The following is a 27,903-nucleotide window of genomic DNA, read 5'->3' on the forward strand; positions in this document are numbered from 1 at the left end:
TCTCCAACTCTTTTTCCCGGGCTGAATCAGTGGCCCAGCACGTCCCTATCCAAATCCCTCGATTCAGTTCATGGCTGGGGGTGAGGTGGGGGGTGACAGGGCTGCAGCAGTGAAATGGAAATCTGGAAGGCGAGCAAAACATGTGCTCGAGCACCCATATCTTCTGGAATCTATATACATGTTTTGGCATCATGGCGCATGTCATAGCAAATTACACAGTATAGGGGAACCTGGTTTCCAGCATGTTGATACAATTCATGAATTGTGTAACCAGGACTGTACATTAATTCAATTTAAAAAATCAAGTTGGTGTCAACGTTTGTTATCCATTGTATCGATACATGAAGCACAGTTTGAAGAATGAAAATTAGATCTCATATCCCATACATCCATAACCTATGTTCTCTACAGCATCGCGGTTCTCAAACATTTTCAAACATGTCAAGGACCCCCAAATTGATACAGTATGTGTTTGGCCGTGGACCCCCCCCCCCCCCCCCCCCCCCCATCTGGAAAGATTTGTGTAACATTTTTCCTAACGCATTAATGTGAGCTTGTACAGCGGATATTTTCAAATAACCCAAGTACTTTATAATATAGGCCAGGGTTAAACTGGTTTTGATTAATATTAACTAATTTGGCTGGGGATCCCTTGGAATCCCCTCAAGGACCACTGGGGGTCCACAGACCTCACTTTGAGAACAACAACCCTAAGAGTAAGAGGCATGGTAAGCACTTCAGTAAACATACCGTAAATGTCATACCACCATAAACACTGAAACACAGAGACACGCACGCACGCACACGTTTCTGTGCACACACACAGAAACTTGACCCCCTGTTGTGTTTAGACTGAATGTCTCTACATACAGTACCTCCCCTCCCATGGGTTTGCTGTCTCTTCGTCTCTCTTTCTCCATCGTTCATATTTAGCACAAAAAAAAAAAAGATGTCCAAATGGTTCTTATTTCCCCTTCCCCTTTACTCTATATATCTAGAGTCTCCAGTGATGCCTCAGCAATGTTAACATAATGTATGAGCTTGTCACATAGAGACATAGTGCTCAACACCACACCACCTGTCCACTTAGCAGTCAACCACAGATGTACTGTAGAGCTGACACCGTGAGATACTTTATAGTCCCCCTGGGTATAACTCACTTTAAAAACCCACCGCTTTAAGGCAGGGGATTAGATAAGACAGTGTCAGTGAGTATTAGCTCTTTATTGGTCATCTGAGGGTAGGTCACATATTGCATAAAGGGTGTGTTCTCACTATCTGCACTTTATCCTATATTAAAATGTCCTTAAAATGGCGGGCTGGCTGGCAGGCGAACCACGTTTACCCATAGCCATACAGTATATGTAGTTCCCAATGCAGCTATGCCCATATATGGAATGTGTTGTCTAAGCTTATATGCCAGTATCTGCCATTCTGTCAATTTGCTAAGAAATTAAGGCTTCAGTATTAGCTTATGCAGGACACAAGAGTCTAGCCCTGCCCAGCTGTAGTCAGCAGTCAGTCAGCTCTTTTCCTATTCCTCAATCCTCATTCACATACAGTATCTGCTGGTCATTACGTCACACTGCCATACTCCAATCAAAGCTCTCGTTCAGTAGGGAAGGCCCCTTTAAATACGTCTCGCTTTCTCTACCGGCTAGCTGCCTCCTCCACCCCAGCCTCCACCTTTGATCAGTCTGGCAAAGCTCAAATACTTGTGATTACGTCTGTTGATTTAAGTTGTCTGTCAATGTATTGCTATTGTTCTGCTATTGTATCCCTATGGGGTCTTGCTTAGCGTTCCCTGATTTTGCTCCGAACACGGAGCCCTTAACGCCAAGATTAACTGTATTCCATTCATGCAATAAATGGTTAAATCTACTTTGACATGAGTGTTCCTGACTAAACATTGTTTTGTTGTTATTTTCGATGTAATTCTAGCTTGCCATTTCCTGGAAAATGGAAAATAATGAGTGACTCATCGTGCACTTGGGAATCCCTGTCAATAAGATCAAAATCGTATTGACTTCAAACTCAAACACATTTTACGGTAACCCACTGTTGGGGATTGGCATGTTAAGTAGTGACGCATGAGCTTGTACATTCGCTATTTTCAATATTTCAAGACATTTCACAATACGGTCGGTGGCCACAGCCAGAGTGTAGCTCCAGTATTGGGGGGTCCTTGGCATGGAAGACTTTGGGAACACCTGCCTCAGACACTCTCTCTGCCAAGGTTGGACTTCAAGCAGTCCCTGCAGCAGAGGTGTTGAGCACGTATTGGTCTGCTCTGCACCGGTCTCCTTTCCAAGGCCCATTAATCAATGTTATAACAGGGAGTTCAACCAACTGGTTCTGTAAGTTTGTTTATTTAGATCACTGTTAGCGGTTACCAATAACAGCTACTCTTTTCCGTAGATACTGCCGTTGATGACGTGTTTGTATATACTTATGGGATATGAGATTCAGACTGGGTTGAGTTCCAACCAAAATAAACTATTTCATTGGTTATTATTTGAAAACAGGCCACAACTGTTGGATCAAAGGAGGCAGGCAGAATGCACATGGAAACACCATGTATTTGGATAACACACACACACGCACACACACGCACACACACACACACACACACACACACACACACACACACACACACACACACACACAGCTGGATTAAGCAGACCTCAGGTCCTCAGGTGGGAGACATAAGGGAGGCAGCCGTACCCCCTTATGAAAACCATTATGACGAATAATAAGAAAATAGTCTTTGGATTGGATTCACTGAGTATCTAACAAGTCTAAAATCTCCACTAGCGGCCCCTATAGGCCATGCTGCACCTAACACTGATAACCGCTACCATCATTAGCGTAGGAACAGAATAAAAAAAACTGGCCCCTGTTGTCCGCTCCCATGTTACATTTTGCAGGAAAACAGTAATATCTCTGTTTCCTGTTCCTGCGGAGCTGACGCAGTGTAAACTATGCTGACACACTTCCCGATATCTTTGGAGCAGCTGTTCTGTCTTTTCCCAAGTATAATAAGTATAATCCAAGAGATCTTGTTGAATAAGACGATGAGACGGAAATAGAGGTATGAGTTCAGCTTTCAGCCTTTTATTCCAAGATTGACAGAGTACAGAATAGCGAAGATGCGAGACACACACACACACAGAGCTCTCTCCTTCTTTTCTCCTTCCCTCGGTGAACTGATTCCAACTCCCCAACTCTGCTCTAACAGATGAGTTTTATACTGCTGCCTAGAGTATACAAAATATGCCTATTGGTTGCCCAACATCGTCCGTCGATCGTGTATCACGCCAATTGGTCATATTCTTGCGTCGTCATATCACCGCTCTGGTTACACCACAGGTTGTTTTGACCAATGCAACGTGACAGAGACCATTCGAGAAGATTCTGTCTTGTGATCTGGTAACCCTCTGTTTTACCATCAACCCTCGAGGGATCTGGCAGGCTGTTTCTTACCATCTGAGGACCAGTGAGGCCTGAACTGCCCCACATGCTTAAGGCCTCAGTTAGGCCTTTCTATCCAGCCTGCTGCTTTACACGTACTGGCCTACAGGGGGCTCCAAAAACCCCTACACGGCTCAACGGATTAAAATGCTGTCCGAGACGCCCCTTTCACGGTGTGAATCGTGCACGATCTACAGCAGTGTTTCTCAAAGTGGATTCCAGGGACTCTGTGGGTTCCTTTTAGGGGGTCTAAATGGACCCATACAAGTCTGTAACTCTGACAGTCTACAAATGGAACCAAATTTGGTTCCATTTGTACACTGTCAGAGTTAAGGGGAGACCCTGAAAGTTTGAGAAACGCTGATCTACAGGATCTTACTTGAGATGGATATGCTGTGACTACTTTTAAAAGGTAAGAGAAACGAAAAAGCGTGGCGGGGAACGTCATACAGTAAGTGGAAAAACAATGGTGGCAGTCAATGAGTTAAATGTTCTGAAAATGCACACGGCCCACCCATCTGAACACTAAACACTGCAGCCGCGATCCGGAAAAGGTTGAGAAAACCACTGCCCCCCAGGGAAGACCCTGAGGCCAGCTAAATCCGTTGGGTTGGTGGGTGGTGCAAGAGCAAAGTCCTTGAAGACACCTTTAACATCAGGGAGCACGGCTTGCTACTGTATATATACAAAAAAATTTGTAGTATGTGCCGTTGTGCCGGAGTGTGTGATAGAGTAAAAGAGTAAAAGAGTGAGGCAGAGAGAGAGAGAGAGAGATAGAGAGAGACACCCCCCTCTCTTTCTCTCTCTTTCACGAAAATGAAAACAGAGAGACAGATAGACACAGAGAGAAGAGAGACATGGAGAGACAGAGAGACTCAGAGAGATAGTGAGACAGACAGAGACAGAGAGAGAGGACCAAATGGAAAACAGAAAGACTGAGAGAGACAGACAGAGACGGGGCATGTGAGAGCAGGAGAGGGGGCAAATCCTAAAATCCCATGAGGAAGTTATTACTTCCATCCCCTTGAAACACACACACTCTCTCACACACACACACACACACACACACACACACACACACACACACACACACACACACACACACACACACACACACACCTGTGCACGCAAGCTCGCACGCACGCACGCACGCACGCACACACACACAAACATGCACACATTTAGGCTGACAAATAAATAAATAAACAGAGAAGCAAGAGAACAATATCTCCATTTAGAAGCCCATCGTGTCTGGGTCCCATTCAACCCCACACACACACACACACACACACACACACACACACACACACACACACACACACACACACACACACACACACACACACACACACACACACACACACACACACACACACACACACACACACACACACACACACACACACACATTCTCAGCATGGGGTGAACATTAGGAAAGTTTTGGTTTCTCCACCTTTCCTCATCTTCCCATTCTCCCCCTCCTCATACATCTCTCTCTCTCTCTCTCTCTTTCTTTCTCTGTGACTCGCGGAAGCTGAAGCTATATCTGATTACGACATACATGCTACCTCCAACGACGCATTACTCACTGCCTCACTCACTAGGCTGGGCCCGACGCGTTGTGCATGCGTGTGTGTGTGTGTGTGTGTGTGTGTGTGTGTGTGTGTGTGTGTGTGTGTGTGTGTGTGTGTGTGTGTGTGTGTGTGTGTGTGTGTGCGTGCGTGCGTGCGTGCGTGCGTGCGTGCGTGCGTGCGTGCGTGCGTGTGTGTGTGTGTGTGTTTACATAGCCTGAGCAGAACCCACCCCCTAACTCACCCCCTGGCTGGCTGCAGAGCTCTACGCTGCCAGGCTTTCTGCCAAGGGATTGCTCAGCATTTGAGGCCGAGGGGGAGAGAGAGAGAGAGAGAGAGAGAGAGAGAGAGAGTTAGAGAGAGAATGAAGAGAGAGAGAGTCAGAAGGGAGGGACAAGCCGTGTGTGAGAGACCAGGGGGTTGAAAAAGCGAGACAGAGGTTGGACCTGAGCTCCTATAGGAGGCAACACAGAGAGAAGCAGAGCGACACAGAAACAGCAGCCCAGGAGAGGAGACACTGCTTAGATAGCAGCAGACAAGAACAACCACAGACACACTCTGACTGTCACACTATTTGACCACAGACACACACAAACACAGACACAGACACAAGCGCACAGTCTGCACATACAGTACACACACACATACATACACACGTACACACGCAGACACGCACAAATACGCACGTACGCACACAGCCTGTTTATAATACGCACACGCACACACGTGCAGGGAGAGGAGTGCGGCGCAGCAGCATGTTTCGGTGGAGTGTTCCCCAGGCCGTGTGCCTGCTGTCAGTGTTTGTGTGGTCATCATCTGTGGCCTCTGAGGACTATATCGAGGTCAAGTACGATGACGCCTACATCTACAACGATATCGTAGAGGGAGACACGCAAGAAGGTACGTTTATAGCCTACCATGTCTTGTGACAGTGACTTTGTGGCTCTACACCGCGAAAACCCCCAGTGTCAATTTGGTACACGTTAAGATATCTGTGACCAAATGGACCTGTATTTATGGGTCCATTCGGTTACATTTGTACAGTTCAGTCTAAGAATTACAAATAGATACGTTCAAATGATCCCTGATGACTTGGCCTTCATGGTCTAGTGCAGTGGTTCTCAAAGTGGATTTCAGGGGCTCTCTAGGTTCCATTATGGGGGTCTAAATTGACCCTTACAAATCTGTAACTTTATTTGTAAGTTTGTTCCATTTGTAAGATAAGGGGACCTTCACATTTCAAGTTTCAAACCACTAGTCTAGTGTAATTATTGTTGAGAACGATAATGTCATCATCAACAATAAGAACAAAACCTTTTGTGTCAGGAGTGCAGGTGTGTTAGATGCATCTTCTGAGTGTGAATTAACCACCCTCTAGTCTAAGAGAACCGGACTTGGGTTACAACAACTGTACTTTATCCACTTGTTTCTGCCTACACCAAATCCCTTCGCCAAGAAAGATGCAAGCTCACAATGTGGGCCAATGCTCCCTCCAGAATATGGATGCTGGGAAAGTATCTTCGTTTCCATTGCTAAACATGGACATTAGGTGAAGTCACAGTATGTTTTGTATTTACAGTGTAATGTTGCTAAGGGAGTATTGTAATGTAGTACACAATATCCCTCTCAAACAAACAAACAAATACATACATACACACGCGCGCGCACACACACACACACACACACACACACACACACACACACACACACACACACACACACACACACACACACACACACACACACACACACACACACACACACACACACACACACACACACAAACAGGCATATAGGGTCTTGTGAGATAAAGTCTTCATGTGTGAACAGACGTACATGTATACTGTAGACTCTTTACACTCTGGCTGTGTGTGTGTGTGTGTGTGTGTGTGTGTGTGTGTGTGTGTGTGTGTGTGTGTGTGTGTGTGTGTGTATGTGTGTGTGTGTGTGTGTGTGTGTGTGCGTGCGTGCGTGCGTGCGTGCGTGCGTGCGTGCGTGCGTGCGTGCGTGCGTGCGTGTGTGCGTGCGTGCGTGTGCCTGTGTGTGTGTGTGTGTTGAGTCTCATTGATGTACAGCATGTATGACATGTACTGTATGGCAACAGATTGACACTGAGGGCAACTCTTTCACATGTGATAGAAGCATCAAGTACTCAGCAGTTGCTTGTGTGCTCAGCAGAGCACACAAGCAAAGGCTCTTATTACACCGTGTTCATTTAACTCTGAGAGTGCTGAGAGTGTACAGATGTCACCAAATGAGTGGACCGTATGTGAACTGACACTGAATGGAGAAACACTACACAACACTGCATCTATACTGTAGGTCTATCACAGCAGGGCTCCAGGGTCAAAAAGAGATTCAGTACATGGTGTCACGGTGTGTGTGTGTGTGTGTGTGTGTGTGTGTGTGTGTGTGTGTGTGTGTGTGTGTGTGTGTGTGTGTGTGTGTGTGTGTGTGTACTGAGATGAGCCTGGGGCTTTTTAGCTCCCTGCTGGGAAGAGAGTACATACTGTAACAGCGCATGAATGACTGCTCAATAGTCTGAAGGATAGTGTTACTGTGCTATTCAATTATGGGATTCTTCTCTCACCTGATTTCGAAGCCATCTGTTGTGTGTGTGCGTGTGTGTGTGTGTGTGTGTGTGTGTGTGTGTGTGTGTGTGTGTGTGTGTGTGTGTGTGTGTGTGTGTGTGTGTGTGTGTGTGTGTGTGTGTGTGTGTGTGAGAGAGAGAGCGAGAGAGAGAAGAGAAGAGAAAGCGGGAGAAACTGAGAGAGACCCTGAGCCCTGAGAGAGAGAGAGAGAGAGAGAGAGAGAGAGAGAGAGAGAGAGAGAGGGAGAGAAGGAGAGAGAGAGAGAGAGAGAGAGAGAGAGAGAGAGAGAGAGATGAGAAAGTGTGTATGAAAGGAATAGACTCTGCAATGCATGTTTGTTTATGTGCATTCCCAAATGGGATGGTGGTGGGGTATGTGTAAGCACAGAGGTGCTGTGTGTGTGTGTGTGTGTGTGTGTGTGTGTGTGTGTGTGTGTGTGTGTGTGTGTGTGTGTGTGTGTGTGTGTGTGTGTGTGTGTGTGTGTGTGTGTGTGTGTGTGTGTGTGTGTGTGTGCGTGCGTGCGTGCATATGTGATGTGGTCCCTGAGTGCAAAAGCCTTTTTTGCATGAGTTAGCATTTGTTTGTGTATTAAACTGGCAGGCTTTGTAATTGGTGCCTCAGCAGTAAACAAGCCACGGTGCTTTCTTCTTTCTTCTGGGCAAGGCCTGGGATCATTAAAGGTGAGAATGAGCAGTGGCTGTGTAACAAATGATGGAAACTAGCGAAACACAACACACGAATTACAAGCACTGGCGAGAAGATGAAGGTGCAGGGTGCCAGTTAGTCGCTTTCGGCCTGCCAGGGCCAGTGATGTAAAGTAACTAAGTACATTTACTTAAGTACTGTACTTAAGTACAATTTCGAGTTATTTGTACTTTACTTGAATATTTCCAATTGACAATACTTTTACTTCTACTCCATGACATCTCGGATCCAAATATTGTACTTTTACTCCACTACATTTATTTGAAAACTTTAGTTACTGGTTACTTACTTACTGCCGATATAAACTATAATATTAAAAAACATACATAAACCACTTTAGCCCTATTTTATACCTTGGCTATTTGAAAATAGCCGATCTACAAGCTCACATCGCGACGCGTTGTGAGCTTGTAGATCTGCTATTTTCAAACATTTTTTTGTACTTTTACTTTTGGTATATTTTGATGCCAATACTTTTGTACTTTTACTCAAGTACATTTTGAATGTCTGACATTTACTTGTAACAGAGTACTTCTACAGTGTAATATTGATACTTTTACTTGAGTAAAAGATTAGGGTACTTTTTCCACCACTGGCCAGGGCATGAGATATGGAGGAAGGATGGAAGGAAGGGAGGAAGGGAAGAAGGAAGGAAGGAAGGAAGGAAGGAAGGAAGGAAGGAAGGAAGGAAGGAAGGAAGGAAGGAAGGAAGGAAGGAAGATAAACAAACAAAACAATTAGAATAAATAAACAAAACAAAAAAAGAAGAAAAAGACCACAGTTATTTGGAAAGTTAAGTACCATGTGAAAGAGAGAGAAAAGAAGAAAGAAAGTGAGAGACAGAGAAGAAGGTCAACACAGTCCCTAGACTGGAGGAAGGGACAGGCGTGTCAAGCCATGGATACCGAAGAAAATACACAGTCAAGTCAAATGAAAATCAGCTACGAGAATGATCTACTTTTTGCTTACTTACCAAAAAATTACAAAAAACGTTTTGTATTACATGCCGTGATGCAAGGCGTTGTGAGATTGTACAATTGGCAAAAAAGAAGGCTCTTAACTTGTGGTTTGTTCGGTAGTTTGCGTGAATGAGAAAACATTGAAAGATCGTTTTTCAATTAGATTGCACACCAGAAGTATCAGCAAAACCTGACCAGCTAAACCAGTAAGGTCAACAAAGCCATAGCATCACAAACCACAGATGATGTACATGAAAGATTATACTATGATAATCTCAACATTAGTGGGTAAGACTAAGGTCTCAGTATTCCCATGAGTGCTCCACAGGGAGTAGTCCAGCAGAAGTCCAACGGGATCAAGGGCCAAGGGCTTATCTTAAAATCTTATTAAAACAAAACACAAGACAGGTCCTTATCACATCTGACACATTTTCCACATCCTGTACAATAACACCAAGAGAGCTGAGACTGCTGCTTTGAGTCTTAACACATAAACCTTTCAATTCTGTGCCAAAACCTCGTTTGAAAAGTTCTTCAAATCTGTAATACCTGCAAAGGCATTATGCAGGTATTAAAAGAGCAAGGAAAAAAAGTTAAGGAAACAAACAAGGTGCCCTTGTTCTCCCTTTTACAGTATAAATGCCTGTTTTTAATACCAAGCCTGTCAGCAATTCTTTGTATTGAACTTGGGGAATAATGCAACTGATTCTGATCATGATCTGATTATGAGTCTCCTGTCTTCTCCTGTTATCTTCCCACGGTTTGTGAGGTGAGATTCACAATGCAGCCCTATTCCTTCCCCTTTCTCCTGAACCTCACAAGACAAATTAATCAACACGTCCCTTTCAAGTCAAAGACACACTTGAAGGATGTTGCAAGATTATCTGGTTTGTGTGGTAACCCACCCGCCCCACCCCACCCCACCCCAAACACAAACCTCAGCATCCTGCCTGCTTTCTTAATCTCTCTCCCTCCCTCCACTTCTTCCTGTCGTCACCCGTCCTCACCCTCACACGGCTACTCTTGCTCACTAAGACCATGATGTTCTTTTAAGCTGGAGAGGCTGCTCTTCGCGGTGTGTGAGTGGGGTCCAGGTTACCCTCAGGGTAGCCTCGGTGCCCAGGGTTTTATTTTCAGGGTTACCTGCGGGGCTTCTAAATGCAGAGAGAGATGGACCCTGAAAACATTTGTAACTCTGAGCGTAAACAAATGGAACCAATGGGTCCATTAGTTTACATTATGGGGTTCCTTGAAATAAGTGAAGTGAGCAGTCCTATTTAGCTTTTGGGTTCATTTCATCAAGGGTCCTGCAAAGCTTGGCCAATGTGACCGCCTGGGCGACCCCTTTTCTACAGACAAACGGACAAAGCCAGATGTAGGAGCGGTTCGCTCGTTACAGGATCTCTGCTCGAAAGGTTTTAGAACCGCTGACAGACGCTCATCTGTCAAAACATACAAGGCAGGGCTGAGTGAAGAACAACAAGCTGGCGGGTCAACACGTTCATCAACAGCCTATTTTTCCCCAACAGCATTTTTGAACATAACATTGCTCTCTCTCTCACTTTGTTCTTACCCTCCTTCTCTTAATTCCTTCAGCCACACCAAGTCCAACTCCCTGTAAGTCCCCGGACCTGACCAAATGGGACAAGCTCTTCTCCATGCTGGAGAACAGTCAAATGCGAGAGAACATGCTACTGCAGTACGCTGATGACATCGTCAAGGTGGAGTTGGGCTCACTTCGTGGAGAGATGCTGAGGTGAGTTGGACAAACAGAGTACTACTATTAATAGGCCTAACTATATCAGTGATTTCAACCTGTCAGCCGGGGACCACTGGCCTGTGAGGGTATTGCAAGTGGCCCCAAATAATTGTCAAAATACTAACTGACTCCGCCAGATGGTGGCGTATTGAGTTCCTGGCTCAGGGTTAGGGTTAGCCCCGTAGCTGCTTCTGATTGGTTCAAACCAGCCGCTGTTTGGTGTAGCACCAATCTCTTTACCAGATGGAGGCTGTATGAGGAACTCAATAAGCCACCATCTGGCGGAGTCAGGTTAAGCCAGAACACAATCAATTAATTAAGCAATATTATACAAGAGGGGATGCATTATTGTGGCCAGCCTTGCTGCAGGAACGAGCCGAAGGCAAGTTCCATAGGCAGGGCTGAAGTGCAAATAACCACGATAAGGCAGACCCTTGAGTGTAATATTGCGATTATACAACAGCTGCCCATAAAAAAAAAACACCTCAGCTTCTTTTAATTGTAATTAAGATATTTGATAGGAATTTGTAATTTTTTAATGCCACATTATCTACTATGTCCCTGAACTTCACATGAAAACTTCAAGCCTAGCCACCTAGCATAGTGTGGGGAGAGGGAGCGCTTCAGCTCTTTCGCTTGATGAGACTGTGCAGTAGTGCTCATTATTTGCATGGGTAGAGAGCTATTTCAACCAATCAGATTGCTTCGTCGGAACTACCTGTTGTATAATTGATCATTAAAAGAAGCATGCTCTGAAAATGCACGTGGTCCACCCATCTGACTGTATTAAGTGGTCAGATGGGTGGGCCCCGAACACTTGGGAGATTTTCAAGTGGGACTTGATCCAAGGTTGAGAACCACAGCTGTAACTGAATTATACTAAACTAGGTTAATGTGGGTATTAGGCGTGTGATCAGGGACATGCTGGCCATTGGGAAAAGCGGGACAACTCCTGAACGGCCGGTTCATTCCCTGGCCGGCCCAGGCCGGCCATTTGGAAAAAAAATAAAAATAAAATGTCGGCCTTCGTTCCATTTTGGGGGCTGGGCGGCCAACAAAGTAAATCGTCACTGTCGGGCAGAAACCTTGTATCTCCAAGTTTCAAATTTGTACATTTTTTCGCAAAGCAAAGCCCTGCTTCATCATACAAGGCCGTTGCACAAAAGTAGTTTCACTAGTTTAAATCATTTTTAAAATGATAAATACAAAACAAACGGTTTTGGACGTACAAGGTTTCCACCCGACAACGACGAAATATAACTCGTGTAATTGGCAGCAGAGCTATAGAGAGAGATCTCTCTCTCTATAGCGTGCAATGAAGGCCTCTCCGACTCTTTTTCCCGGGCTGAATCAGGGGCCCAGCATGTCCCTGCGTGTGAATGAAGCACATCTGAACATACAACCTTTCATTTCCCACTCATAAGGTTTGTTGCTGAGTACGGAGGAGCCTGCGGCGTCGCCGTGGAGACCGCAGGAAGGAGGATGTCCCTGCAGTTGGAGACCCGTTTACGGGAGACCCTGGAGCACCTCAACCAACGGGACTCCGGGAACGCCGTCGTCGGCACATCTGGATCTACCTCTCAGAGTCAGCTGGAGGCCTCACTGCACCAGCTTTTGTCCATGTCCCGGATGCAAGCCTCTCGGCTCGCCAAGCTGGAGACCAGCTGTTTGGGGCAGGGACCAGAGCCGCTGGCCAACCCCAAGCTGCGATTCCAGGCTCCAGAAAGAGGAGATGGAGGCACACAGAAACAGGAAGTGACTTCGCCAGAAGGGGTGGGAGCTCTGGAGAAGACCCTGGCGGCCGTGGTAACAGAGCTGAAGGAGACCAGAGCAGCACTGGAGCAGGCCACGAGGTCGTCGAGGCAGAGATTCCTGCCTGCAGGTAAGATACTATGTTTTTTCTGCCAGCTCCCTCCCTTTCATCTTTTCTCTGTTTCACTCTTCTTGGTTTGTCTATCTCTTTGCTTCCCCTTACGCCAAGACCAGACCAGCCTTTTGACCTCCACCCCTGTGTGTCATCTTTTTCCTGTGTTGACACATTTGGGTCACGTTCCAAACAGAAACATGAGACACACCCAGGCCACGCAACGTTCCAGGACATCCTGCCCATCTTTGTCCTAAATACCTTTTTCCATTTCCTCTGGCTCTGTTCAGGCTCCTCAAGAAGCAACCTATCCCTTCCCCCAGTAACATTACCGTCTATCTGGACACCTATCAATTTACGTTGGTTCTTGTTAGATTCCGACCAATGCCAGATTTTATATATGGATATATGGATATTTCGGACTGGCTCTATCAATTAACAACCTATCCCTTCACTCAGTAACATCACTGTCCATCTGTACACCCCAGGATGAATTTATAAAATGCTTCCTTTACAAAGCGATGTTATGGGACCATTCTGTTCCATTTTCTCAAATGAAACAAAACACCTCATCCAGCCACAGCCCAGATCTTCGGACCCTCTGGTCCCGAGTTGATGGCGCCATTGTCTAATCCTCATTGGCTGAACCTCAGACTGATCTCAGAAATACACTCTGTACAGCCTCGTGATCATTCTGATTAGGGCATGACATATCCGGAAAACACAGATCACCAGGACCAGAATCGCCATGCATCTGGACATCCATAAGAGTCCATTTGGCATGGATATCAGAGGCCCTGTTTTAACCACTTAAGCACCTGAGTGGATTCTGTACTTGGACTGCTTTTCTTTCTCAGTCTACACCAAATCGCTTCGGCAAAAATAGCCAATCTACACGCTTACAATGAGCTACTTTTGGTGAATGTTCCATAACAGAATATGGATGCTGGTGGTTTAGACCTGAACGCAAATCTGTGTCACTTTAGATTTTAACCACTTTAACCATTATTTTATGCTTTAACTATTACAAAATAGCAGATATACAAGTTCACAGCATGGCACCGAGCGCCGCGCTGTGAGCTTGTAGATCTGCTATTTTTTTTAAACCGTGAACATTTGTGCAAGTCTTTGAATATTTTTTACTTGATTCTATAAATGTCTTCTAAATCCTTCATCTAAATCAGTGGTTCTCAAACTTTTTCACGTCAAGGACCCCCAAAATTACATGTATTTGGCTGCGGACCTCAAAACATGTTGTTCCAGGGACCACCCAGAAGCAAATATTTGAGTTACAAATGTTCGCGTTTAAAAATATATATTCAAAGACCAAAACATAATCACAAATTTTCAAAAATAGCAGATCTACAATCTGCTATTTTTCAATGGTTAAATCATTAAACAATTCTAGGCCCATATGGGTTAAGAGGCCAGGTGATGGTGCTCCCCCGACATGTGTCTGTTCTGGTTTGACTCACGTCATGTGATTAGCTAGCTGGCCTGGGCCACAGCTGCCCTGCATTGGCATGTGGATCAAACAGTGACTAATATTAATGTAAGATTAAAAGGTTGATGAACAGAGGCTGAGAGAGAGAGTGAGTGAACACAGCTCATGTCTGCTCCTATGGAGGCGCCGGGCCCGTTCAGTGAGCAAGCTCTGCTCCGCCACATTAGGCAAATAAAAACCCCAACACTGTTTAGGTTACATTACTCAGCTCTTGCACTCACACATACCGGTACACACGCGCACGCACACAGACATGCACACGGACACACTTTTAAAGCAAACAAATAGGCACACTTAAGAGGCACGTGAACCGCATACACAAGATAGTACAGTATGTATGGCATAAATGCTGATGCAAGCATGCACGTACACACACACACACACACACACCGTGTCTATAAAGCCCAACAATGTAAGACTGGCCTACATGATACAGAGCGGAGGGAGGCATAATCATTAGCAGGTCGGCACTGAAACCACACCAAAGTACTTCAGGAAAGCAGAACCAGATGGGGTCCGTTTTAACACACACACACACACACACACACACACACACACACACACACACACACACACACACACACACACACACAGAGAGAGAGAGAGAGAGAGCATGTACAAAATGATTGTTTCTCCACCGTTCCCTAAGGAGGAAGAAACCTGAGATAAAATGTCAATATTTAGGGACTGTGGTCTCTGGTAAAGAACCAGTGAGTGGGAGAGAGAGAGACAGAGAGAGAGAGAGAGAGAGAGAGAGAGAGAGAGAGAGAGAGAGAGAGGGAGAGAGAGAGAGAGAGAGAGAGAGAGAGAGAGAGAGAAAGAGAGAGAGAGATGTACAGTATATTGTAGAGAGAGAGAGATGACAACTGACAGATGGGGAGATGAAACATGATAAAAGCTGTACTGATGTAAATAATGATAAAAAAAAAAAGGTTACCACAACTTACATGTAATTATCAGAAGCATAAACATGCACATTCACTTTTATACATGCGCGGCGGGCTTGCACACACACACACACACACACACGCACACACGCACACACACACACAAACACACACACCGCGCGCGCGCGCACAACACACGCACGCACACACAATCCGACTCATACCTCCCACTGAGTTTTCCTGTCAACTCATAACTCTCGTTGTTTGAGCTGCGGTTGATGCATCATCTCATGGAAGCTAAATCCCACCGAAGGCCCCCCACAGAGGAATATACTGTGTACACACACAAACACACGCACGCACGTATCTTCTTTTTTTAAAGCTACACTATTCCAATCCATATAGTGTGTGTTGGGGTGGGGAACGTGAATGATGTTGTAAAACAGCTAGACAGCTAGACACACAGCCTGGACAATGGGTGTGAGGAAAGAGAGAGAGAGAGAGAGAGAGAGAGAGAGAGAGAGAGAGAGAGAGAGAGAGGGGGGGGGGGGGGGGGTCTTTCACCTGCAACCGCACATCTGACCTTCAGCTCCAGCTAAGAGTTAATAACAATTCTTAATATCCATACAAACCTTAAAGGTCCGCTGTCAGCCCCGAAATTATAATAGTATGATACAGTAACCCTTTAGGTGACAGGCCCCCTTTAACTTGAAGGTCAAGACATTTTCAAAGAGAAAACAGTAAAACCTTTGAAAATGTTCGCATATAATGACATGCCCGGTTGAAAGTGGTTCAAAAGTGCTGTGATGTATTTGAATTGTGCAAGATGAATAAAAAGTCAAAAGCAGTTGGACCAGCACTTTGGTAATATGAACGCACTTCTCATAGCCAAAAGGTGTAGTTGTACAAAGCAGTCAACAAAGTAGCTTCCCCAGTGAGCGTGTCACTTCTATGGCAGTGATTCTCAACCATCTTAATTTCAAATTGATTGATTGATTGATTTTAGTGCCATAAAGAAGAGCACAGGGCACTTTCTGACATACAGTCAATGCATCACCGAGGACGTAGAAACAAGAAAGCCTGGCGGCTTATTTCCATTGCGGTCCTCAACAAAAAACACTAAACAACATGACAAAAGTCACAAGATCAAAACATAACTATACATACTGTAACAAATATCAATAGACTACATAACATATACTGTAGAGCTCTTTCTAAAAAATGTGCAATCTATGCAATTTTCTATCCTTTTTTTACCCTATAAAGACCCCCATAACCTGTAAGGGTCCACAAGGAACCCCCTCGAGGAACACTGATCTATGGGACACATGGATGTTCCAAGGGTCTATCTAAACAAACCATGATATTTATGTTATGGGGTATTGTAACCCACTGTGGTTAGTCGAGTTCAACTTCAGGTGTACCGCATAAGACACAAATTCCAGTGAGAGAGATGCTTATCTGGCTCTGACCTCTCTGCAAGGGGAAAAGATCAAACTAATAACCCTGGGGCCTAGAAAGCTGAGAGACAGACAGACACAGAGAGAAAAAGAGGGAGAGATAGCCCTCTCAGCAGCCCCTCTACCAGTGCCCACATTCCCATTTTAGACACAAAAAGAAAACGTACAACTATCTCTTTCTCTTACTAAACCTGCCTCTCCTTCCATATCAATATTCAAATGAGTAGCGCATGTGTTGGGTGATGAAAGTAACAGAAGTCTGTTTTTGTTCTCCCCGTCTAGGTTGTGATATGGCCCTCCTCTTCCCCATGCGCTCCCGTCGCATGTACACCTCCGTCATACCCGACGTCCCCCTGTCCCTGTCCTCCTTCACCGCCTGCCTGTGGGTCAAGCCCACCGCCGTCTTCAACAGGACTGTGTTGTTCTCCTACGGAACGCGCCGGAACCCCTACGAGATCCAGCTGCTGCTCAGCGGCAGCTCCGTGCTCTTCACCGTGGGAGGAGAAGCGCACCTGGTGGAGGCGCGGGGCATCGTCAGAACGGGCGGAGCCCCCGAGTGGCTCCACCTGTGCGGCGCGTGGAGCTCCCACCAGGGCCTGACGTCGCTATGGGCCGACGGAAAGAAGGTGGCCTCTGCGCCCGGGGTGGCCGAGGGCCACGTCCTGCCCGGCAGGGGGTCACTCCAGCTGGGGCAGGAGAGGAACGGCTGCTGCCCCGATCCCAATGTTGCTTCTCCGGGGCGCAGGCCTCACACATCGGGGCTCGAAGACTGGGAGTTCGATCCCCAGCTGGCGTTCGCGGGGAAGATAACCGGCGTGAACGTGTGGGATCGCGTGCTGTCGGAGGAGGAGATCTCCCAGCGGGCTTTGCGGGAGGGCGAGGGGTGCGCGCTGAGGGGGAATGTGGTGGCATGGGGGGTGACGGAGATGGTGCCCCACGGAGGAGCTCAGCTTGTCAACTAAACCCTGATTCTTCAACCGTTTCATTTCAACGACCCCCGGTTTGGCATGCATTAAGCCGCTGACCCCCATAACTCTGATGGTGAACAGGTAGAACCAGATTTGGTTCCATCTATACACTCTCAAGAGTTACAGACCTATTTGGTTGCTAACTACCATCGCTTTGAGAACCACTGAACTAATGGACTACAGGGCTTGCATCGCTAGCATCATCCACATCATCATTGATCTCAACCACATCATAAAGACTTTTACTCTGAAGCCAGCAGCAGGGACAAACCAACTCACAAATGCTTTCATAATCATTCCGATCACCCTCATCAATCATCACTATTGTCATATCAGTGACTAAATTTTTTGTAATTGTTTTAATCATCAATGTCTTCATCATTTATCATCATCATTGTTATCCGCATGATTGTCATAATCGTTGTTTAATTAATGCCAAGAGTATCATCATCTCAGTTATATCATCATTATCTTCATGAACGCGGATGCTGCCAGACAGCAAGTTCAAATGGAGAGAGCCAATGCTGTGAGATACTGAACTTCTTTGGTGGGATGCTTATCATATTCAACATGTAATTATTATGACAGCCAGAGGCTGTAACACGCGCACACACACACACACACACACACACACACACACACACACACACACACACACAAATGCGCACACACGCACACGCACACGCACACACACACACACACAAATGCGCACACACGCACACGCACACACACACACACACACACACACACACACACACACACACACACACACACTGCAATAACATAATAATGATAACATTTAAAATGTAACTTTTGAAGAACACAGTGGTTTACCAAAGATTTAAATAGGACTGGAAAGTTTATTGTTAAAGGTCTATTTAGTGACTATTTACTGAGCCAGTAGATGAGAGTGATCAAATATGCCATGCTAAAAAGTGCGAAGAATAAAGACTTGAGTGTCAAATGTACAGGAGACAGTCCACCATCTGATACCTTGCCTGCACCTGTCATCACTGTCTGTCACTGTCGGGTGGAAACCTTAATGTCCAAAATAGTTACTTATCGGGAAATGGGTAAAAAAAAGCACCTTCCAATGGATCCAACATAGTTATTATTTAATCCACTGTTGGGACCCATTTGTGGTTTGCGGACACATTTTTATTAAGAAGTATAATAGCCGAACTCTTGTGAGCTTGTAGATCTGCTATTTTCACTAGTTTGGGTCCTGGGGGGAAATTTCAGAATACTTTTCATTAAATGTTTATAAAACCCATTTTCAACCATGTTCAAAAATAGCAATATGTTGTGAGCTTGTAGATCGGCTATTTTCATAAAGAAATCAAGTGAAAAAAGGCAATCCTTTATGAAAAAGGGGGGAAAAAGAAAATAAATTTGGAGATACAAGGTTTCTACCTGACTGGTTTTGCCGGGTGGGGAGGGAGAAAAAAAAACATTTGAATTTCCAAAGTGCCTTTTCTGAGTATGTGCATATATGACTCCTACAATGACTACATTATGAAAGATTAGTGTAAAAAATAAAGGAAAGGTTGTTCCATCCTTCAAAGACATTTTTGTAAGTTAAATGAATAGTTAATGAAAAGTTAAAGAGATTAACTCTAATGTGGTACAGTAAATGTATGCCGTACAACGTCCTATTTGATATATTAATGCAGGCTAAAACTGCTGTACAGTATAGTGCATGAGTCCTTTAGAGCATAGCCTGCTAATAGAGAAGCTTAAAAGACAGTTACATTAATTTCTTTTAAAAAAGTGACTCTTCATTTTTGTTTAAGCTTTTTAAAGTGTATTTTGAAACATTTGCATTTGCAACTTTGTATTCCTCAGAATGTTTACATTCCTATGAGACAGACAATCTTGTTTTGTTTGGCTGTCTTGTCATTTCTTTTTCGTAGTTTTCATATAATTGTAGGGATTGTGTTTGTTTTCATGTTTTTGTTTCTTGGAGTTTTAAATAATTTGTGCCAATAGATATTGATGATACTAGCTAGCTTCACATCCATTTTGGGATAAAATGGTTTAGAATTTGAAAAGAGAAGCTGTGGACAATGTTTACAGAGTCTAATATTGGGTAATCTAATGTGACTTGTACAATAATGTAAATTGTGTTTGCCGTTTTTATTGATCTTTTTAACACGTAAGATTGAATGTATTTGTACATAAATGTTTTTATTTTTTTCATTACGTGATTGGTGGGATGGAGAGGAATTTTATTAATAAAATCTACAACTTTTAAAATGGTGTGTGTAAATGGAGAATGTAAATGGAGAGTGTAAAATGAAACCAAATGGACCCTTACTGGTCTATTTGGTTTCATTTAACGCTCTCAAGAGTTAAATTATTGTTAAACATCTGCATTACTTCAATACAGTATGGCACTGTAGACGAAATCTTATCCAATGACGACAAAATATTCTATGTTTTGGGTCTATAGGCTAAATCTCATCAAATGGTGGGCCGTGGCTCAAATACAGAATAAATATTGAACCTTGATATGAAAAGGGTTGAAAACCTCTGATCTAAGATATCAAGGCATGTTCTCCAAACGTAGTGTAGAAGACTACTCTACTCTAGGGTTCTAAGGTTAAATCCAGACCCTTTTCTCCGGGGTCTCTCTGTCCTACACTTAGGGCTGTCACGATTATGGCATTTTACATGATGATTAATTTTCTCTCAAATAATAGCGATTAACGATTTAATTGTGTTTTTGTCGTTGACAATTACATTTATGTTTGGCTTTTAGGCGTTGAATTACACATGGTAGATATGACACATAAGCTAAATATACAAAGAAATTACTGACATATTTGACAACTTTATACTTAAAAAAGAACATTGATAGTGGAAATAGCCGATCTACAAGCTCACAACGCGTCGCATCGCGACGCGTTGTGAGCTTGTAGATCTGCTATTTCCTCTATTTTTGACATGGAAACGATTATGACGATTATGAAAAATAATCACGATTATGTCAAATAATCACGATTAGACGATTATGTAATAATTGTGACAGCCCTACCTACACTTTCACCCACACAGCCTTCCTACTGTAAGAAGCAGAATAATACAAAAAATAGGTATACCTATTTCTTTACTATTTTAAAAATAGGAATGAATGTAAGGAACATTAGATGTTTAGTATTTCACTTATGACTTCTGCTGACCACTGATTACTGAATCCTTATGGTTTAACCACATTAACCCTGGTGTCCAACAACTTCTAATATGTATAAGTGAGCTTATAGATTGGCTATTCAAGGGTAGTCTATAAGTTAGGGTTGAAAGCATAGATACAGTACAAAGATAAGAACGGAACTGCTTTTCTTGGAACAATTTTGAGACTAATAAATGAAACTAGAAAAAGTGCCAGGTCAAGTAGGTTATTATGGGCTAGCAATGTTTGGAATTCGCCAATCATGATGGAAGATATAAAAAATCGTATGGATCTGTCTTGATCACTTGACAATAGAGATAATAAGTAACGATTTGCGTGAAATTAGATACAATCTGAACGAGTAATATTTTAATTATTTTTTTCTTTTTACATAAGTTGGCATCAAGAGTAGGTAGGTCCCCAGAACCTTGTCTGAAACCGGGCCGTACGCTATGAAACAAAACCAGAACCAAAAAATTGGTTCAGGTTCTAGAAAGTTCTGGTTCCACCTCGTAGTGGAAAGGGGGCTTATGTTAAAGGCCTATCAGTGCACACTTACAGTATAACTGCACATTTTTAACTTTCACTTTAACTTTAACTTTAACTTTGCCAATAGGACTGATAAGCTACATCCAACACATAGTAATGAAACATACACGTGAGTCTGATAACACAAAAACTGTTAAACTATTAATGTTTGTGGAACAAAACTTAAAAGGCATTATCTGCTGTTTGAATCTGTATAAAAGCAGGCTGGAATTCTTCATCATGAGCTGTTACAACAGAACCGTTTCTTGCCATTTTCCAAAACATACTGTATGAGTCAGGGGGGTGCACTGAGTGCATGTGTCACAGCGGGGGAGAGACTTAGAACTTTAACAGCTGCTACACAGGAACCTTTACTGCTACTTTAACGTCAGGCTTCAGGTAGAGAAGGAAGGACATTCAAACCTCCCTGTAAATCATCAATATGTTTGGAATGGGGGGCCTTCACGTCTGTGTGTGTACTTGATAAGAGTCCAATGTGGTTTACTGTAGTTAACAGTGAAACATTTACACTGTATCCTGCTGGGAGTTTCCTGTATCACGCACACACACACACACACACACACACACACGCAGTACACACACACACACGCAGTACACACACACACACGCAGTACACACACACACACACACACACACACACACACACACACACACACACACACACACACACACACACACACACACACACACACACACACACACACACACACCCTTTGTTTGAACTGACCACCTCACATAGCCCGCCCTCGACCTCAATCGAACCTCATTACCTCACCCCACTTCCTCAAGTGAGGCTTGCTGGGACAGAGAGGTCATCTGTTATTGGTTCTGCAGGCTACGTGTGGATTTATGTGCAAGCGCACGTACTGTAGTGTGTGTGTGTGTGTGTGTGTGTGCGTGCGTGCGCGTGCGTGTGTGTGTATGTGTGTGTGTGAAAGCATAATATTTACTGTAAGCCAACAGTATATTTTAGTGTTGCTGTCAGGTAGAAAACTTGTATATCCAGATACATGGATTCGGCCCGACAGCGACGATGTTCTGCAAGTGCTGTTTCCATTTCATTGTTGTCGGGTGGAAACCTTTTTTTTATTATATTTATCATTTTAAAAATGATTTTAAAATAGTGAAAATAGAGGATCTACAAGCACACTTGTAGATCCTCTATTTTCACTAGTTTTGTGCAACAGTCTTGTATGGTGAAGCAGGGCTTTACAAGAAAACATACAAATTTGAAACTAAAAATGTGGAGATAAGAGGTTTCTGCCCGACGAAGATGATTTGTCTGCTATATATAAATGTGTGATGTACATATCGTCACTGTCCGGTTCAAACTGATAAGTAGCCGTACAAAACGGCTACTTATCAGGAAAAAAAAAAAGAATGAGTGCACCAATGCATTTGTTCTCAAACTAATTCATGTCAAGGACCCCCAAATTGCTATGTACATCAGGGGTCTTCAACAGGGGGTCCGGGACCCCTAGGGGGTCCTCAGAGTTACTACAGGGGGTTCTAAAAAATCTTCCAATCCTTTTTATATTAACAACTTGAACCCTAGTGTCCATATTCTGAGAACTGTAGCCAAAAATGGCAGATCCACAAGCTCACAACGCCTCGCGCTGCGAGGTGCTGTGAGCTTGTACATTGGCTATTTCCGGCAAAGAGGTTTGGTGTAGAGGGGAAAAAGAGCTGGCTAAGTACAGAGTGAAAGGTAAAGTTTATTAGGTAATGACGACTCAAGTGGTTAAATATCTGAAAACACAAATTGACATGAATCCAAAATACACTGATGATTGTGCTGTCAAACAATTAAACTATATGGAATCTATGAACAGGTTGTGGGGGTCCCTGCTTCATCTCTCTCTCAACTAAGCGGACCCTGCATCTGAAAAAGGTTTTGTTCCAGGGACAACACCAAAAACACTGCCAGTGCAACACTCTCCATCGATGGCCTTAGCCAGAGAAGACAGGTTGCTGCCGCTACGGTCCTGTACAAAATGCACACCCCCCACTGCCCAAGGGACCTCCAGGATATGCTCCCTCCTCCATACATCAGACGGCGAACCACCCGCTTATGCACAGCCATGCCAGAACATGCTCTCAGCCCCCCAGGCTCCAATACACGCACAATGGACAGAACACTGCTGTCCAGGTGTGGAACAGCCTACCAGAGCATGTGGTCGACTCCATCACAGACAATGGCCTTCAAGCCTTTAAACGCAGAGCTCATAGACATCTCCTGACCACCCCTCACACTTACTGACTGTTGAGCTGCAGTGAACCGTATGATTGGCCAATGGATGGTGTATACATTATCTTATATGGCTATTGTTCACAACTGCATCTAATACAAAAAAAAACAGCAAAGTGGTACACACTATCTCGCAACTCATCTCAGCAACATGCATCGGTACCATTTTGCATATTCCCCCCGATTGCCTTCTAAAGTTTGCTGGATTGCTCCCTTTTCAAAGAAATTCCGCTCATCATGAACACCACATGCCTTTTCTTTGTAATTAGCTACAGACATTCCCTCAACACATAGGCATACATGCCACTTAAAATCTTCACATCTGCACATGGGCCTCTTCTAGCGCCACCATGTGGCCGATTTTTGCAAAAAACATATTTTGCCACTGCCCCTAGGCCCCCTACTGACTTTGCACGCAAATCATGCAACATGGTACATAGTATCTCTAAACTCAAAGTCTATATACAGTATGTTTCCGCCCCTGATTTCTCACATGCCCCTCTTCTAGCGCCACCATGAGGTTGCCGACCTGACGGTCGCTTATCTGTCCGTCTGACCATCTGCATACTGACATCAATGATACTACACAGTTTCGCCACCATGGTAACCATTTGTCTGCATGCTGACATCACGCCATACTCTGACGTCACGTCATACTCTAACATCAAACTCTGACGGCATAGTACTGAGATCACAGACTGGCCTGGATCACGGAACACCATGTATGGGCATAAAGAACTGCCCAACAGGCACTCCAACATGGAACACCATATATGGGCATAAAGATCTGCCCAACGGGCACTCCAAAATTACTTCTGAGAGTCGTATATTCAATCCCTCAGTATACTGTGCACACCCCGCCGGGCACAGGACTAGTAGTAGATATAGAATTCTGCAACACAAGCTGCTGCATGGGATGATGTATTGTGTATGTACCGTATAATATGACTGCAGGTGTGCTCTGCGTATACACTGACATGTTTGATATGATGTCATCATGTCTCACCTGCAAAACACACCATAGGCACAATTTAACTGCTTCTTTATTTTATTTTAAACCATGCACCTTATATACAGTATTTTACCTTGCTCATATTAGGAATATCTGTTTCTACCACTTTTTGTAGTCACATGTTCAGATACTGGATTCTGATTGGCTTAAAACAGTGGTAAATCAGTCAACAACCTTGAGTTGGCTCATGGACCCCGCCCACTGTTGTGTTGCAGTTGTATAACTAAATAACCTTGCAAGTTACAACTGTGTTTTCTTTCATTTATATGGTAGAAGTGGCAGAAAAGCAATTTACCATTCGAGGGTCGTGGGTTGTTGTTTGGCAACAACCCACGCCTCGTGCCACAACCCTGAAACAGTGGTAAATCAGCCAACAACCCACTCCCTCTCATGGTAAATGGCTTACTTTTCTTTATTATTGAGCGGTGCTTACGGCTCCTACATCTGGCTTTGCCTGTATGTACGGTATGTACCTATGTATGTACTGTATGCATGTCCCACACTTGGCTCATTGGCCAAGCTTCGTGGGACGCCTAATGAAATTAACTCATAAAAAGCACAGCTCACTTCACACTGTGTGTGATTTATTTTTCTCTCTTTTCTTGAATAAAACATTAACACACTCTTCTTACACGTGTAAACCTGTGATGTGACTGTGAGTAAGTGAGGGGTAGAGAGGGGATAGGCGAGGTAGGGGGTCACAGAGACAAAGGGAGGGTTAGATATGGAGAATATGTTGGCTCAGCCACAGCAATGCCACAGCAGGGGGTAAACTGTCTGAAACTGTTCCAGGCAGCATTTACAACATTAATGCACTCCAAATGTGTGTGAATTTGGTTTAACAGAGCCATCTATTCTCTCTTGTCTGCAGGGTTTCATCTTTCACCCCTACTTTGTCTGTTGTCTGATATCTGGTGTGCGTGCGTGCGTGCACGCATGCCTGCGTGTATGCACACTGGGTTCTTTCTACAGATCTTTTTTTATCAATGGTTTCCTTCATCATATCACAAACACAATACAATTATAACAAAGTATACATATTGTAGATGCATCAAGAATAAAAAAAACGAATAAAAGATACATGCACATACAGTAAAACACAAACACAACTTAACTACTGTAACACAACAAAAGGATCAAGAAAAGAAAATAAGCTAACCCACACCGACCCCTCCCAGGACGGATCTTGCCATTGACAATTCTAGATATACTATATCTAAAAAGGTGCCCATTGCCATTGGCGAAATGTTAAGGTATGAGTTTCCACCTCATAGTCACCATCTTCTTTCCTGCTGTTAATCCAGCAAAGAAGATGCACTTATGTGTGCAGTTTAGGTGTAGCTGGGACACATCATTTAAAATAAATAAAGAAGGTGTAAATCAACTTCCAAAAGTAATGAAACACAGCCATATTCCAAAATGAGGAAACATTAGTACATTCCCAAACCATATGAAAGAAGATTAAAAAGTAGAAAGTAGATTTTCTAAAGAAAGTGGAGCAGAACATTAGTTACGGTTGAACTGCTAGTATGGTTTACTTTAGACAATGATTTTGGTGTGGTTAAAGGGGGAGTTCAGTCAAATAAAGATGATAACAAGTGTATTCCCAGTTTGTCACACAACAGAGTAATGTATTATTAACCAACAGACAACATTTGAATGATGAAAAAAAACAAAAAGTTTGAAAAGTTAGGTTTTAAAATGTTTGAAATCCAATACAATATTTTTCTAGCCTGTCTTCCAAGGACTGTAGGGGCGTGGCCTATGTACAGCATGAAGCCACGCCCACTCATGGAAGTATCTGCTTCCATTTTCAGGGGTGTTAAAAAAGTACTTTTACTCAAAAAAGTAACTAAGTACATTTACTCAAGTACTCTAATTAAGTATCATTTTGAGGTACTTTGACTTGAGTAGGCTATATATTTTTTTTCTCCAAATAAAAAAAAATAAAAGAAAAAAGCTCACAATGTGTCAAGCTTGTAGATCTGCTATTTTCAAAATATTTGATGCATTTGAAAACCTTTGCAGTAGTAGTGATACTTTTACTCAAGTAAAATATCACTCTCCAGTGTTTCGTGTCGTCGTCACAGGACGTGCAGACACACACGCACGCACGCGCGCATGCGCACACACACAGAGACAGACACACACACACACACAGACGACAGACCTAATGGTGCTACTGTAGAGAGAGGGACGTGGCTAATGCTAGCAGGCTAGCAGCAGCTAAACTCCGTGGACTGGAGGCATGGATTAATGCACGCGCGCGTGAGCGTGTGTTTGTGTGTGTGTGGGGGGTGTGGGTGTGTGTGTGTGTGTGTGTGTGTGGGGGGGGAGAGAGAGAGCACTGCAGCAGCAGCAACAACAGTGGACGTTACAACAACTGTGTGGACGTTAGCGACCAGGCTAGCTGCCTAGTAACTGATCTCATAGACTATTCAGCAGCCTATCAAATGTAATTAATTAATAGCTATCACCGTGATGCGCAGATTACGCACCACGGTGACAAGCATTAAAATATGACACCCCAGTTATGATTAAAAAACGTAAAGCAGTCTTATATCACAATGCTGCAATATAAAGTTCCAATTTTTTTAACAGGGGTTTAGAAACAACAATTCTACATATAAACTATGTCTATAAATAAATAGCTTATTTCCCTGAACTGGGCCTTTAAGGTTAGGTTAGGATCTGGGGAGGGAACTATGGTGTGATTTCCAGGGTGGCCATCGATTGATGAACCTCTGTGCTAAGTTTCTCTGCCCAACATATTCTCATTCTCAAGCCGTACTCGCACTAGAGTGACGAGTTGAGGCAAAATGGAAACATGCGTCACCCTTTTGTCACAATGGGAATTCCCTGTTGTGTCATTTTCCAATGCTCCTGGTAGGGCTGCCCACTAGGGAATGGGGAAGGACCATTCTCACTCCCAACTTGTAATAGGTTGATGCCCATTAGATTTTGAGAAATTGTGTTTGCAATTAGATGTTTTGGCCTAAGGGTGGTTTTACTTGGCCATTGGGTGACCGAAATCTGTAAGGGCCACCATGTCTGGCAAGCATGAATTCTCCAGTGAGTTTCATTGCAATTCGCCTATTAGATTGATTGAGAGTAAAATGTGTGAATGTGGACATTTTGCCAAAGCTATTCTCTAGTTTACAAGATAAGTTGGATGAAAGTGGT

The 27,903-nt window shown here is 43.9% G+C and overlaps 2 protein-coding genes across 2 annotated transcripts in view; one reads left to right on the top strand and one right to left on the bottom strand.

Annotated features, from left to right (window-relative positions):
• Positions 1-27,903, bottom strand: part of veph1 (ventricular zone expressed PH domain-containing 1) — a gene marked incomplete at both ends in the record, with an annotated part of 168,229 nt that overhangs the window by 123,337 nt on the left and 16,989 nt on the right.
• Positions 5,540-19,824, top strand: ptx3a (pentraxin 3, long a). The gene is made up of 4 exons (XM_080731033.1): positions 5,540-5,942; positions 10,894-11,053; positions 12,481-12,938; positions 17,054-19,824. The coding sequence occupies exons 1-4, from the start codon at positions 5,798-5,800 to the stop codon at positions 17,731-17,733; spliced, it is 1,443 nt and encodes a 480-aa protein (XP_080587159.1). The 5' UTR covers positions 5,540-5,797; the 3' UTR covers positions 17,734-19,824.

The sequence above is a fragment of the Nannobrachium achirus genome (genome assembly GCF_963921795.1).
Source record: "Nannobrachium achirus genome assembly, chromosome: 8".
In the NCBI taxonomy this organism is placed as follows: domain Eukaryota; kingdom Metazoa; phylum Chordata; class Actinopteri; order Myctophiformes; family Myctophidae; genus Nannobrachium; species Nannobrachium achirus.